The sequence below is a fragment of the Nicotiana tabacum genome, chromosome 16 (assembly GCF_000715075.1).
Source record: "Nicotiana tabacum cultivar K326 chromosome 16, ASM71507v2, whole genome shotgun sequence".
Taxonomy (NCBI): domain Eukaryota; kingdom Viridiplantae; phylum Streptophyta; class Magnoliopsida; order Solanales; family Solanaceae; genus Nicotiana; species Nicotiana tabacum.
The window spans coordinates 62,153,367-62,166,949 of NC_134095.1; the positions used below are offsets into that span (position 1 = coordinate 62,153,367).

Below are 13,583 nucleotides of genomic sequence, written 5' to 3' on the forward strand. Positions count from 1 at the left end.
CACACCTTCCTCCGTTGGGAACTTCATCATTTGGTGAAGAGTTGAAGACACTGCTCTCATGTTGTGTATCCATGGTCTTTCGAGGAGTGTGTCATACCTCATGTCACCTTCGATGACATGGAACTTCGTATCTTGTATGGTCCCGGCTACGTTTACTAGCAAGGTCACTTCTCCCTTTATTGTTACGCTTGCCATGTTAAAACCATTCAGGATCCGAGAAGCAGGTACAATCTGATCTTGTAAGCCGAGTTGTTCCACGACCCTCGATCTGATTATGTTCACTGAGCTACCTGGATCTACTAAAACACATTTAATTTGAATTTTATTCAAGAGGATAGATATTACCAGGGCGTCGTTGTGAGGCTGAGATAAGCCATCTGCTTCCTCGTCACCAAATGATAAGGCATCCCCAGGCACATAGTTCCGAATCCATATTTCTCTTGTGATTGACATCTTGAAGCATTTGAATATAGGTCATCGAGGGATATCCACTCCGCCAACAATCATATTGATTACATGTTGTGGTTCTTCTTGTTCATTTTTCCTTGCATCTCTTTCTCTGAGGTGATTCTTGGCCCGATCGCCTAGGAATTCTAGCCACTTCTTCCCTCAGTTGTCTACAATCTTCTGTTCGATGACCATGTGTGTTATGATACTTGCATATCAAATTTGGGTTCCTTTGAGAAAGATCGGTCTGTATTGGCTTGGGCCACTTGGTGTTTTTGATTCTCTCAATAGCTGAGACGATCCCGGTCGTGTCTATGTTGAAATTGTATTCAGATAATCAGGGAACTTCTGTGGGGTTTGTCTATTTATTGAACCCGCTCTTACTTATGAATCCTCAAGAACTTCAACCTTGATCGTTTCTCTGATCGTTTGGAGGGGGGTTATGGTTCGAACCGCTGTTCCTTCGATCGGCATATGGTTGATACCGTTCTTTGTTGAATCTTGATCCTCGGTCTGTGTCCCTTGGGGGCTTGGCTGCGAATCTGTTAGGATGAACTGAGCCCGAAGGAGCTCCTACTGGTCGTCATCGATCCTAACTTTTGACTGATAACGATTGTGCAAATCCGACCATGTCACAGCTGGATATTCGATCAAGTTCTGCTTTAGCTGTCGAGATGCAATCGAGCTTCTTTCATTCAAACCTTGCATAAAGGCCTGAACTGCCCAGTCATCAGAGACTGGCAGCAATTCCATTCTTTCCATCTGAAACCTGGACACGAACTCCCTTAGCATCTCGTCATCCCTTTGTTTTATCTTGAAGACATTCAATTTTCTTGTCGCCACCTTTACGGCCCCGACATGTGCTTTCACGAAGGCATCTGACAACATAGCAAACAAATCAATAGAGTTAGGAGCTAAGTTGTGATACCAAATCAAAGCTCATTTTGATAGTGTTTCCCCAAACCTTTTCAATAATACTGACTCGATTTTATCGTCATTCAAGCCATTTCCTTTGATTCCACAAGTGTATGAAGTAATATGTTTGTTAGGGTCAGTTGTTCCGCTATATTTCGGTATATCGGGCATGCAAAACTTCTTGGGAATGGGAATTGGAGCCCCACTTGGAGGAAAGGTTTTTGTATGAACTTTTTGGCATCTAGACCTTTCAAAACTGGAGGTGCTCCCGGTATCTGGTCTACCCGGGAGTTATAAGTTTTCACCTTCTTATCATTGTCTTCTATCTTCTTTTCTCCTGACTCGATCCTTTTAGTAAGTTCCTCAAGCATTTTCATGATTGTGGAGTCAGTCCCCGAGCCACTTTCATCGGGCCTATCAAGCGCTGGTTTAGTGTGCCAGGCGTTTACTGGTCGACGGTGTTTGGAGTTCTGTTCTGACTTTGAAGTGGAGTGATGGCGACTTGCTGAGCTTGCAGCATCTCAAATATCACTTGGAGGCTGACTCCTCCTTCTTCCATTCCTCGTATTCCTTGGCCTCTGGCTCGGGCTTCCCTGCGTACATCTCCTTCGGGATCTGCGACTGACTCTGTGTTTAGAGCATTATGCGAACTGATATCAACTGGCTCCATATTTGGCACTTCCTCAGGGTTGATAGGTGGTACACCGACACCTATACTGATGTTTTCTTCGAGACCTTCATTGTCATGGACATGTGCATTTTGTGTGCTACACATGTTTTAGCCTGAAATCAAAGAATCTTTGATAAGAAAAAGTATGAAGAATAACGCGTGTTATTAGAAAACTAGCACTAAAATAATTACTATTATCTTTATCCCCACGGTGGGCGCCAAACTGTTTACCTCGAAAATGTGAGTAATAATTAGATGTGAGTTGTGGTTTTAAAATATGTGATTTATTCTAATACTAGTGAATATACAAGTAATACTAAGCTTAAGTAAGAAGAATTGATGAACCAAACCAGTATTGTTAGAGCAATAGGGGACTCGAGCTCGATTATCTCAGGGGCCTCGAGATGAGATAAGAACAATAAAGTATGAGCTATAAAGTAAAAACAATAAAGCTGAAGAACAATTGTGGAGCACAATAAACGAGAAAAACAAAGTAGAATGTTCTATTGTAGTGAATGAGATGATCTTTACAAATAATTGGGGTCCCCTTCATATAGGAGGGGAAAACCCTAATATGGTACATTTCCAATTATGGTAAATTTTTTTATTGGTACAGTTGTATAACAACCTAGTACAGACCTGTACTATTTCGTACAAATCTTATCCCATAATTTATGCCCTGACCCATGTGTCCTTGAGAAATTCCTGCTCTTTCTTGAGTCTCATCAAAATTATACTGCCCTTGAGGCGGGCCATGACGGGTTTTCGACTTTCTTCTCGAGGTGCGCACATCCAATCCAGGCTTGATTCTTACTTCGAGCTTCCCAAACTCGAGATCGGGGTATGATCAAGTCTTCGAAATCGAGCTCTCCAATTTCGACTGCATACAAACTTGACTTGTCTTGAATTGAGACGTTGTTGTTATAGTAACCATATTGCTGTCATCACAATAATATTGTAGTTGTGATGACATATCATCACTTTGCTTGTGCTAATTAAAGTCAAATGTTGGAAAAGAAAAGAAGGGAAGAAAGAGTAAAGGAAAATGAAACTCGATCGATCTTGGCGTTTTCTCAATCCAAACTTAGGCCACAAACTCAACAAGAAAGAAATTTTCTTTTCTTATGTACTTCTCAGTTCCCTTTTCCTTGCATACATACATGAATAAGTAAATAATTTCAAACTTTCACTTGCCTACGTTGATGCTATATATGTTTGGTCGAAGTGAAATCAGACATGTGAAAGCAAAAGTTGAACTGTAAAGTATTTCCCTTCTTTGGCAATAATAAAGTAAAAGACAGAATATGTTAAAACTTAGAGGTTTGCAGCCGAAAATTTGAAGTGAAAAAATCTGACTGGTCAAAGCTTTTTCTAATAATAGTTGGGCCCATAAATAAAGCCTCCAAAACAATACTTCATTCATTTCAATATTACTCTTAATGATGCTTTTTTTAAGAATGAACCACAAATTTCGTATGATATTTTTGATATATCATGTACACCTTCAGTTTAAGACTATAATATTCAAAAAAATTCTTTAAACTCTTAAGTTTGTTAACAGTCAAACTAAATTACATAAAATAAAACAAAGGGAATACAAATTTACCTAAAAAGGCCTTATGGAGTGACTGGCAACTGGACCATTCAGTACTTGATTCTATTGATAGGAAAATGCTACAATTGCCAACCTCTAAAATGCCATAATTATTCCTGTTAATTAATTAATTAAGTGGGTCCAAAAGTTTTCGGTTTCAAATGCTAGTAGTACAACTCCTTTGGGCCCATAGAGCATCTCTATCTCTAAAATCATTTATTACTTTACAAAAAAGTCCATTTAATTGGCAGCTCATTCAAACATTCCCCTATTAACATAAATTATAAATATAAATTATATTATAGGTGAGTGGTTTGGTTCTTGATAGCTCTATCTTTAGCTACTGTGTTTAGGATAAATCAACCTTAAAGACAAGTTGTATGGTCGCAGGTGTCTTGTTATTCCTTAACCATTTGCGGTCAGGCGCGGAGCTACAATTATGCTTACGAGTTTGGCAAAACTCGATGCTTAAACCTGATTTTTGTTTAACTTAATATATACAAATAATTTACCTAGAATTCAGTAAGCTATATTTTTGTGGAACGTAAAAACATAAACTCAAAATTCTAACTTCGACTCTATTTAGATTGTTATGTTTAAAGAAAGAAGGAAAAAAAAAATCATAGTCCTAGTCTTAATCAAATTACATGAAATGACGGCAAAATAAATCGGCCACTATAGAACCAGGCCGACATCAAACGGCTGACATCTAATGGATTTGAGACAAACTCTTTCAATTATTTGAGTTGGTACATATGCTTTTCAATTTAAATTTAACAAACGCTACCTATCTATCAGAATTTATATCGCATACTTTCATTTCTCATCACAATATTCATATGTACACACACGTGTGAAATCGTTCTATTATAAGAGTGGATGATATATTGTCAACAATTCAACCACTATCGTCGTGACAAGTGGTATTGTTCAAATGCATACGTTTGGCAAATATTAATGTGGCAAATATAAGTGAGATATTGAAATATTGCTCGGAAGAGAAGTTTAAATAGAATAATACGCTCAAGTACAACTTTAACTTTCCAATATTACTCTCTAAACTTTTAAGTACAATATGTTTTTTCCTAACTTCAACTAAATATGGTGGAAATGCCCACTTAAACAATGGAAAAGTACTGCTAGGAGTCTCACTATTTAAAGCCTACCACTACAAGTGGTACTAGATTACTATTAATATCTCAGACGAGGGTTTGGCTCACGAAAGATAAGTCTGTGTATATTATTAGAAGTTCCTTCATTTATGGGTGGATTATAGTAGGGGGTGGGGCTAAAGGGTACACATAGTGGGAGGGAATCTTAAACTTTGGCCTTTTGCATAGTTAAAAAAGGAAAAAATGGAGTAACAATATGGAGTTGTATTCCTTTGTGTTTAGTCAAAAAATAATAATGGGGTGGAGAATTTGGGTGAGTGCCCGTTCTTTCGCGGCCATGGTATAACATCATTTAGAACGTAACTCCTCTTTCTCCACTAAAGGCTATTTACAATATAATATCACGACCATACAAGAGGAGTTAGGCATATGGTTGATCCTTACCAAAAACAATCTATAAAGAGTATATACAGTTTACTATAAACGTCAAGTTTTTTCGAAACCAATTTTTATATTATTATTATTATAATATATGTTCTATAAAACAACACTTCACTATAATATCCAAAAATATTCGGAACAAACGAGGCTGTTATAAAAAGGTTTGACTGTATAAGATATTGCAATATCACGGTAAGGACAAAATATTGCAGTTTCTAAGCTAGACGCAAGGGTTTGGTTTGATCGGTTATTTTGTAATAATACTTTTATCTATATGAATACATGAATGGTGCTGAGAGTTCTTAATTAAGGTCTGATGTTGTAAGTATTCATAAATTGGGATTAGCGCATGACTTTTCAAGTACTTGATATAGCAAATCAGTGTCGTATTAAAGTGGCTGAATAATATTAAATTTTTTATTTACACATAAAAATACGTCAACCTCAATGGCCATATTGGTCATTTTAAGTTCGATTGATAAGTATTCCAAAGGAATGTTGTTCGAAAACCCTATAGACAAGCAATCAAATTTTTGAGACAGTATTCGTATCATGCATGCATCTTATTAGACGCTAATAATTGTTATTTTAGTAAAGGAAAAAAAAAAAGATTCGACTGTTTTTTTCAGTTTAGTTCATCTAATAGCATTAGGAGATTTAATTTATAAAAATAACAATTAGATTGCGCTAACCAAGTCAAGCTCTTCCAAATAGATAAGTAGAAATATATATTTCTTTTCTGTTTCAAATGAATTACTAACCTAGAACGAGTCAGTTATATATATCTGAAGTTGCATAAACTCTATTCACTATCCTATCTCTAAAGTAAAGTTGGTGGATCATTAATTCCAATATCTTTCAATTAAACCACATCAATCTGAAAATAAAAGCCATTAATTAATTCAGAGTGTCAGTGGTCCCTTAAATTGAAATACAGTGTAAATTTAATTTTGACACTTAATATTGCCAAGGCCAACTTGCCAAAAAATGGCCATGTCAAACTTATACTGATTGTGTAGATAGGATGCAACAAAATACTGATTTTGTATTTTCCTTTTTTCTTTTTCTTTTTTAGACGCAACCTTTGGTGGGAAAAAAATTATAATCCTGTAAGGGAATAATTAATAGTTTCTTGAATAGTGTTGTAATGTTCGATTAGATGTAAGTGTTTGGAATATTGTGATAGGACTGTAGAAGGAAGAGACGGATTGTGATTAGTGTATTTTATTGGTCACAAGCAGTAAAAAGGCTAATTCAATGTTTACACTGCCACTAATAAGTTTTAATTATTTTTTTCCAAGTGCTTGCATAAATATAATATGCCCTATGGTTGTTTTTATTCGACACTTAAGTTTTTTGTCCAGTTTTATATTACTCTACCCTGTAGAACTAATTAAAGAATCTGGAAACAAAAACTCAAAATTAAAGGTAGTGTGAGTTGACAGAAATTATCAATATATATATCTCATAAATTTTATTGTGGTTGGTGATTTTTTTTTTCTCGGTCTTTTCCCTTTCCCTTTTTTCCTTCTTCGTGTCTTAGGTACTTTGTCTATACTATATATGATGAATTCTGAAAACTGGAAAAGTCATTCATTATTGGGTAAAACATAAATAGAAGTATAGCCGTTACGAAAATAGTAGTCGAAAAAATAGGGATTAAGTGAATGAACTAACATGGCTAAAACTTAATCCCTACAAATTTTTTCAAATGTCGCTTCCGTGACACCTGATAAAATTGGAACAATACATAATCTCATCTCCCGTTAAAATAAGAAGAAAAAAAAAATCCTTTTTTTTGGGGTCTAATCGAGCATGATGTATATTGTTACGAAACTTAAAACTTAATCAACTTAGATTAAACAATTTAACCACTCGCTCGTTAGCACCTATCATTATCGTTGGAGACCAATCAATGCTTTCAATCATCCATTATTGAATATGAACTCTCAAGAACGTTAATCAACAAAAGAAATTCAGATCAGCTCTTTTATTTTATTTTTTTATTTTTTATGTTGGAGTACTACGTGCTAATAGGTTTTATAACGTGCTTTGAAATGTCGATATGACACCAAGTAGTTATTTGTAGTACTCCTCGTGAGCGTTACTGTGTTAAAACACAAATCAGAAAACAAACTGTTAGAAGAATAAAGAAATCTAGAAAATAATAAAGAATCAGAAATATTCCGAGTCCACAATTTTCTTGTGCGTCCTTAAGGAATTTTAACCCCCTCACACGTTGCCAAGGTAATGGATTAAATCCTCCCAGGATAAAACGGAATAAACCTTCCTGCAGCAGTGACAATACAAACTGCAGGATACCAACGAACTCAAAGAACGGAGCAAAATCACACTTACGAATTTGAGAGAGAGAGACTGCGAATTAGGATGCAGTGTATTCAGAAAGAAAGAAGTTCTGGAGTGTTTTTCGTATATAGAAAATGGAGCCTTGCCTCAGAATTTATAGACAATTATCAGAAGAGGTGTCTGGAAAAGATGCCTTTTCAGAAGAATACGCTGCCTGCCGCGGTTCTACCGCGACCGCGGCAGAACTGCGGTCAGAGCCCAGCGAGCGACGACAACGACGACGCGAGGGTTCATTCTCTTCAACTCCTTTTAAGAGCTTTAAGAAGTGATTCTATATATAAGCACACAAATGTGGTTGTCCCTCACCAATGAGGGACAAAGTGCAAGACAAAAGTTCACTTCTTCAAATTTTTCATTTTCCCACCATTTTATTTCCCTCCATTTTCAATTCACACTTCTTCTACTTTAAAGCCCAATGGCTTAAAGTCCAACAATCCCCCACATGAATGGGAATGACTATATCAAGAAAGATCATAGATGAAAGCTATGTGATTTTGCAAGTAAGAATTAATTGCATCTGAATAAGTAGGTTTCCCTTTGAACTTTCCGTAGTGAACATATGTCGGATATACTCGGTCAATCGGTAGATTTGATATCTTTGAACCGTCGAACTTTAGTGTATACCTAGATAACCATATGTCACACAACCAACCCTTAACCGTCTTTTGGTTCTCATTGTTGTGTTCATTTTAGCCATGAACACCGCCTGGTCTCATAAGTGCGTAGAGAATTGGCCTTACAGAATTCTCCTTGAAGCGGCTTACACTTCACACTTACGTAGGTGATTCCTAAACGTGTAATCCTTTAGATTGACACTATTTGATAGATACCTCATCAAACTTTGGTAATCATTAAAGAACATGTAAAGTTCTATCCTTGTTACTGAACATTGTCTTCATCACGAGAATGGACCAAAGATTTTATTTTGACAATGTTGAACCGGTCAATCACAACTTTGTTTGAGCTCCTTGAACCTAGATCTCGGAACATCCAAAATTCTAGGTAGAGTTACCGCAATGTTGACTTGTCCTCGGCCATAGTCCCATTCCCTTAGATGATTTCTCAACTCCCTCTCTAGTTAAGCCTTTTGTAAGCGGATCCGCCACATTATCCTTTGATCTTACATAATCAATAGTGATAATTCCACTAGAAAGTAGTTGTCTAACGGTGTTATGTCTTCGTCGTATATGACGAGACTTTCCGTTGTACATAACGCTCCCTGCCCGTCCTATGGCAGCCTCACTATCACAGTGTATGCAAATAGGAGCCAAAGGCTTTGGCCAGAACGGAATGTCTTCTAAGAAATTTTGAAGCCATTCAGCTTCTTCACCGGCTTTATCCAAAGCTATAAACTCTGATTCCATTGTAGAACGAGCGATACACGTCTGTTTGGAAGATTTCCAAGATACTGGTCCTCCACCAACAGTAAAAACATATCCACTTGTGGACTTTGTTTCTGTTGAGCCGGTTATCCAATTTGCATCACTGTATCCTTCGATAACCGCAGGATATTTATTGTAGTGCAAAGCGTAGTCTTGGGTATACTCCAAGTATCCCAGAACTCGTTTCATTGCCACCCAGTGATATTTGTTGGGATTACTTGTGAATCGATTAAGTTTACTTATTGCACAAGCTATATCAGGTCGTGTACAGTTCATGATGTACATTAAGCTTCCCAACACACGAGCATACTCCAATTGAGATGTACTTTCACCTTTATTCTTTATAAAATGAAGGTTTAAGTCAATTGGAGTTCTTGCACTTCTAAATTCCAAGTGTTTGAATTTTTCCAGTACCATTTTCACGTAATGTGACTGAGACAAAGCTAGACCTTGAGGAGTCCTCTGGATTTTAATTCCTAGAATTACATCGGCAACTCCTAAGTCTTTCATATCAAACTTACTAGCAAGCATACGTTTAGTAGCTTGAATGTCGGCAATGTCTTTGCTCATTATTAGCATATCATCAACATATAAGCAAACAATGACTATATGATTTGGAACGTTCTTAATGTAAACACATTTATCACATTCATTAATCTTAAAACCATTTGACAACATTGTTTGGTCAAATTTCGCATGCCATTGCTTGGGTGCTTGTTTTAGTCCATAAAGGGACTTGACAAGTCTACACACCTTTTTTTCTTTTTCCGGAACCACAAACCCTTCAGGTTTGTTCATGTAAATTTCTTCCTCAAGATCACCATTTAAGAATGCTGTTTTTACATCCATTTGATGGATTTGAAGACCATACAAGGCGGCTAACGCTATTAGCATCCGAATGGATGTAATTCTTGTTACCGGCGAGTATGTGTCAAAATAGTCAAGACCTTCTCGTTGTCTATATCCTTTGGCAACAAGTCTTGCCTTGTATTTGTCAATAGTACCATCGTCCTTCATTTTCTTCTTAAAAATCCATTTAGAACCTAACGTTTTGTTACCTGGAGGAAGATCAACCAATTCCCACGTATGGTTGCTCAATATGGATTCTATTTCACTATTGACAGCTTCTTTCCAATATTGTGCTTCTGAGGAAGACATTGCTTCCTTGAAGGTAGGAGGATCATTTTCTAACAGAAAAGTCAGAAAATCTGGACCGAATGAAGTAGATATCCTTTGACGTTTACTTCTTCTTGGATTCTCTTCATTAGGCATACCATATGTTATTTCCTCCCGAGGTCGTTTTGACTTTTGGTAGGTCACTTCACTTTCCTTTTTATACGGATAAATAGTTTCAAAGAATTCAGCATTATCTGATTCTATTATCGTATTAATGTGAATCTCAGGATTTTCTGATTTATGAACCAGAAAACGATATGCCTTGCTATTGGTTACATATCCAATAAACACACAATCAACCATTTTTGGACCTATCTTAACCCTTTTAGGTTTAGGAACATGTACCTTAGCTAAACACCCCCACACTTTGAAGTATTTCAAGCTAGGCTTCCTTCCTTTTCACTTTTCATAAGGAATGGACTGTGTTTTACTATGAGGTACACGGTTGATTATCCGGTTAGCTGTAAGTATAGCTTCCCCCCACAAGTTCTGTGGTAAGCCAGAACTTATTAGTAATGCATTCATCATCTCCTTCAACGTTCGATTCTTCCTCTCCGCAATTCCATTAGATTGTGGAGAGTAAGGGGCAATTGTTTGGTGAATAATGCCATTTTCCAAACAAATTTCTTCAAAAGGAGATTCATATTCGCCACCCCTATCACTTCTTATCATTTTGATCTTTTTGTTTAGTTGAGTTTCAACTTCACTCTTGTATATCTTGAAAGCATCAATTGCCTCATCTTCACTATTAAGTAAATAAACATAGCAGTATCTAGTGCTATCGTCAATAAAAGTAATAAAATACTTTTTCCCACCGCGAGATGGTGTTGACTTCATATCGCAAATATCTGTGTAAATTAAGTCTAAAGGACTTGAATTCCTTTCGACGGACTTATAAGGATGCTTAGCATACTTTGATTCCACACATATTTGACATTTGGAATTAATGCAGTCAAATTTTGGCAATACTTCTAGATTTATCATCTTCCGCAATGTTTTGAAGTTTACGTGACCTAAACGCGAATGCCATAAAGTGTTTGACTCAAGTAAGTAAGAAGAAACATTCACTTTATTGATAGGAACTGCTATTACATTTAGCTTTAAAAAGCCCTCATTTAGGTAACCTTTCCCTACATATACATCGTTCTTACTTAGTACAACACTATTAGAAACAAAAATACATTTGAATCCATTCTTGACAAGAAGTGAGGTAGACACAAGATTCTTGCAAATTTCTGGAACATGGAGGACTTGGTTTAGATTCACTATTTTTCCCGACGTCATCTTCAACGCAATCTTGCCAACTCCTTCAATTTTGGCCGTAGACGAATTTCCCATGAAGATTGTCTCGTCGGGTCCTGCGGGGGCATAAGAAGAAAATAACTCCTTGTTAGCACAAACATGGTGGGTGGCTCCAGAATCTATCCACCATTCTTTTGGATTTCCTAACAAGTTGCATTCAGACAACATGACACATAAGTCCTCCATTTCATCTTCAACCATGTTAGCTTGATTCTTTTTCTTCTTATCATTCTTTGGCGCATGACAATCCACGGCCTTATGCCCAGATTTTCCACAGTTGTGGCAATTACCCTTGAACTTTTTCTTGCTTGGGTAATTCTTTGGTCCAGAACCTTCTTCCTTTTCTTATTTTGTGGCGCCTCCTCAACAACGTTTGCCCCCATTATTGTCGAGTTTCCACGTGACTTCTTTTCAGCATTTTTGTTGTCTTCTTCTATCCTCAAACGAACAATCAAGTCTTCTAGTGTCATCTCCTTCCGCTTGTGTTTAAGATAGTTCTTAAAATCCTTCCACAACGGAGGTAACTTCTCAATGAAAGCAGCGACTTGAAAGGCCTCATTTATGACCATACCTTCAATAACAAATTCATAATTAATAATAAGATAAATCTTATTAATAAAATTATTGATTCGGGTCATACCTTCAGCAAGGAGGTCATGCACAATGACTTGTAATTCTTGGACTTGAGTTATGACTGACCTAGTGTCAATCATCTTGAAATCCAAAAACCTTGCAGCCACGAACTTCTTAAGTCCGACATCCTCAGTCTTGTACTTCTTCTCAAGCGCATTCCATAACGCTTTTGAAGTTTCCATGACACTATAGACATTGTACAAGCCATCTTCCAAACAACTCAATATGTAGTTTTTGCACAAGAAATCAGAATGTTTCCATGCTTCAGTTACAACAAGTCGTTCATCATCCGGAGTATTTTCAGCCATGACCGGAGGATCCTCCTTGATGAAACGTTGCAAACTCAACGTAGTAAGATAGAAGAGCATCTTCATTTGCCAGTGTTTGAAGTCAATACCGGAAAACTTTCCGGGTTTCTGCTGGTGCCATAGCATGAGCAGGAGTAGAACAACTTGATGAGGCAGCAACACTCGTAACAGTAGCACCCGTTCCCGCAACACTTCCATTAGTTTGGTTTTCATTCGTCATATTTCTGTAAAGTTGAAAACAATACAGAACTTGTTAAATTAGTGAAGTTTTGATATCTTCAAACTGAATACCAAACCAAACATACAACACGTAACAATGGTGAAAATTTTATATACTTCAAACCCGTATGTTTATTATTCCGGCAAAGTTTTTATGTACTTTAAACTGGACAGAAACAATTATAGGAGTAGAAAGCAACAAGGCTTTAGTCTCCAACAAAGTATATAGAAAAAAGTTTAATAATCAACACAGAAACTTTAGTAATTGATAAAATTCCTTAAGCTTGTGAGAGTTACTGTGTTAAAACACAAATCAAAAAACAAATTGTTAGAAGAATAAAGAAATCTAGAAAACAATAAAGAATCAGAAATATTCCGAGTCCACAATTTTCTTGTGCGTCCTTAAGGAATTTTAATCCCCTCACACGTTGTCAAGGTAATGGATTAAATCCTCCCAGGATAAAACAGAATAAACCTTCCTGCAACAATGGCAATACAAACTACAGGATACCAACGAACTCAAAGAACAGAGCAAAATCACACTTACGAATTTGAGAGAGAGAGACTGCGAATTAGGATGCAGTGTATTCAGAAAGAAAGAAGTTCTGGAGTGTTTTTCGTGTATAGAAAATGGAGCCTTGCCTCAGAATTTATAGGCAATTATCAGAAGAGGTTTCTGGAAAAGATGCCTTTTCAGAAGAATACACTGCCTGCCGCGGTTCTACTGCGACCGCGGCAGAACCGCGGTCAGAGCCGAGCGACGACAACGACGGCGCAAGGGTTCATTATATTCAAATCCTTTTAAGAGCTTTAAGAAGTGATTCTATATATAAGCACACAAATGTGGTTGTCCCTCACCAATGAGGGACAAAGTGCAAGACAAAAGTTCACTTCTTCAAATTTTTCATTTTCCCTCCATTTTATTTCCCTCCATTTCCAATTCACACTTCTTCTACTTTAAAGCCCAATGGATTAAAGTCCAACACTCCTATTTAAAATATTTTAAGCTTTTAGAAA

At 36.8% G+C, this 13,583-nt stretch overlaps 1 protein-coding gene across 1 annotated transcript; it reads right to left on the bottom strand.

Moving 5' to 3' along the window:
- Window positions 1-1,020: 1,020 nt before the first annotated feature.
- On the bottom strand, window positions 1,021-12,413 carry LOC142170263 (uncharacterized). Its single transcript, XM_075232131.1, has 4 exons — window positions 12,047-12,413; window positions 11,669-11,977; window positions 11,286-11,462; window positions 1,021-1,325 (listed from the first exon to the last, which is right to left on the bottom strand). Exons 1-4 carry the CDS (start codon window positions 12,411-12,413, stop codon window positions 1,021-1,023), a joined length of 1,158 nt encoding a protein of 385 aa, XP_075088232.1.
- Between the last annotated feature and the right edge of the window lie 1,170 nt (window positions 12,414-13,583).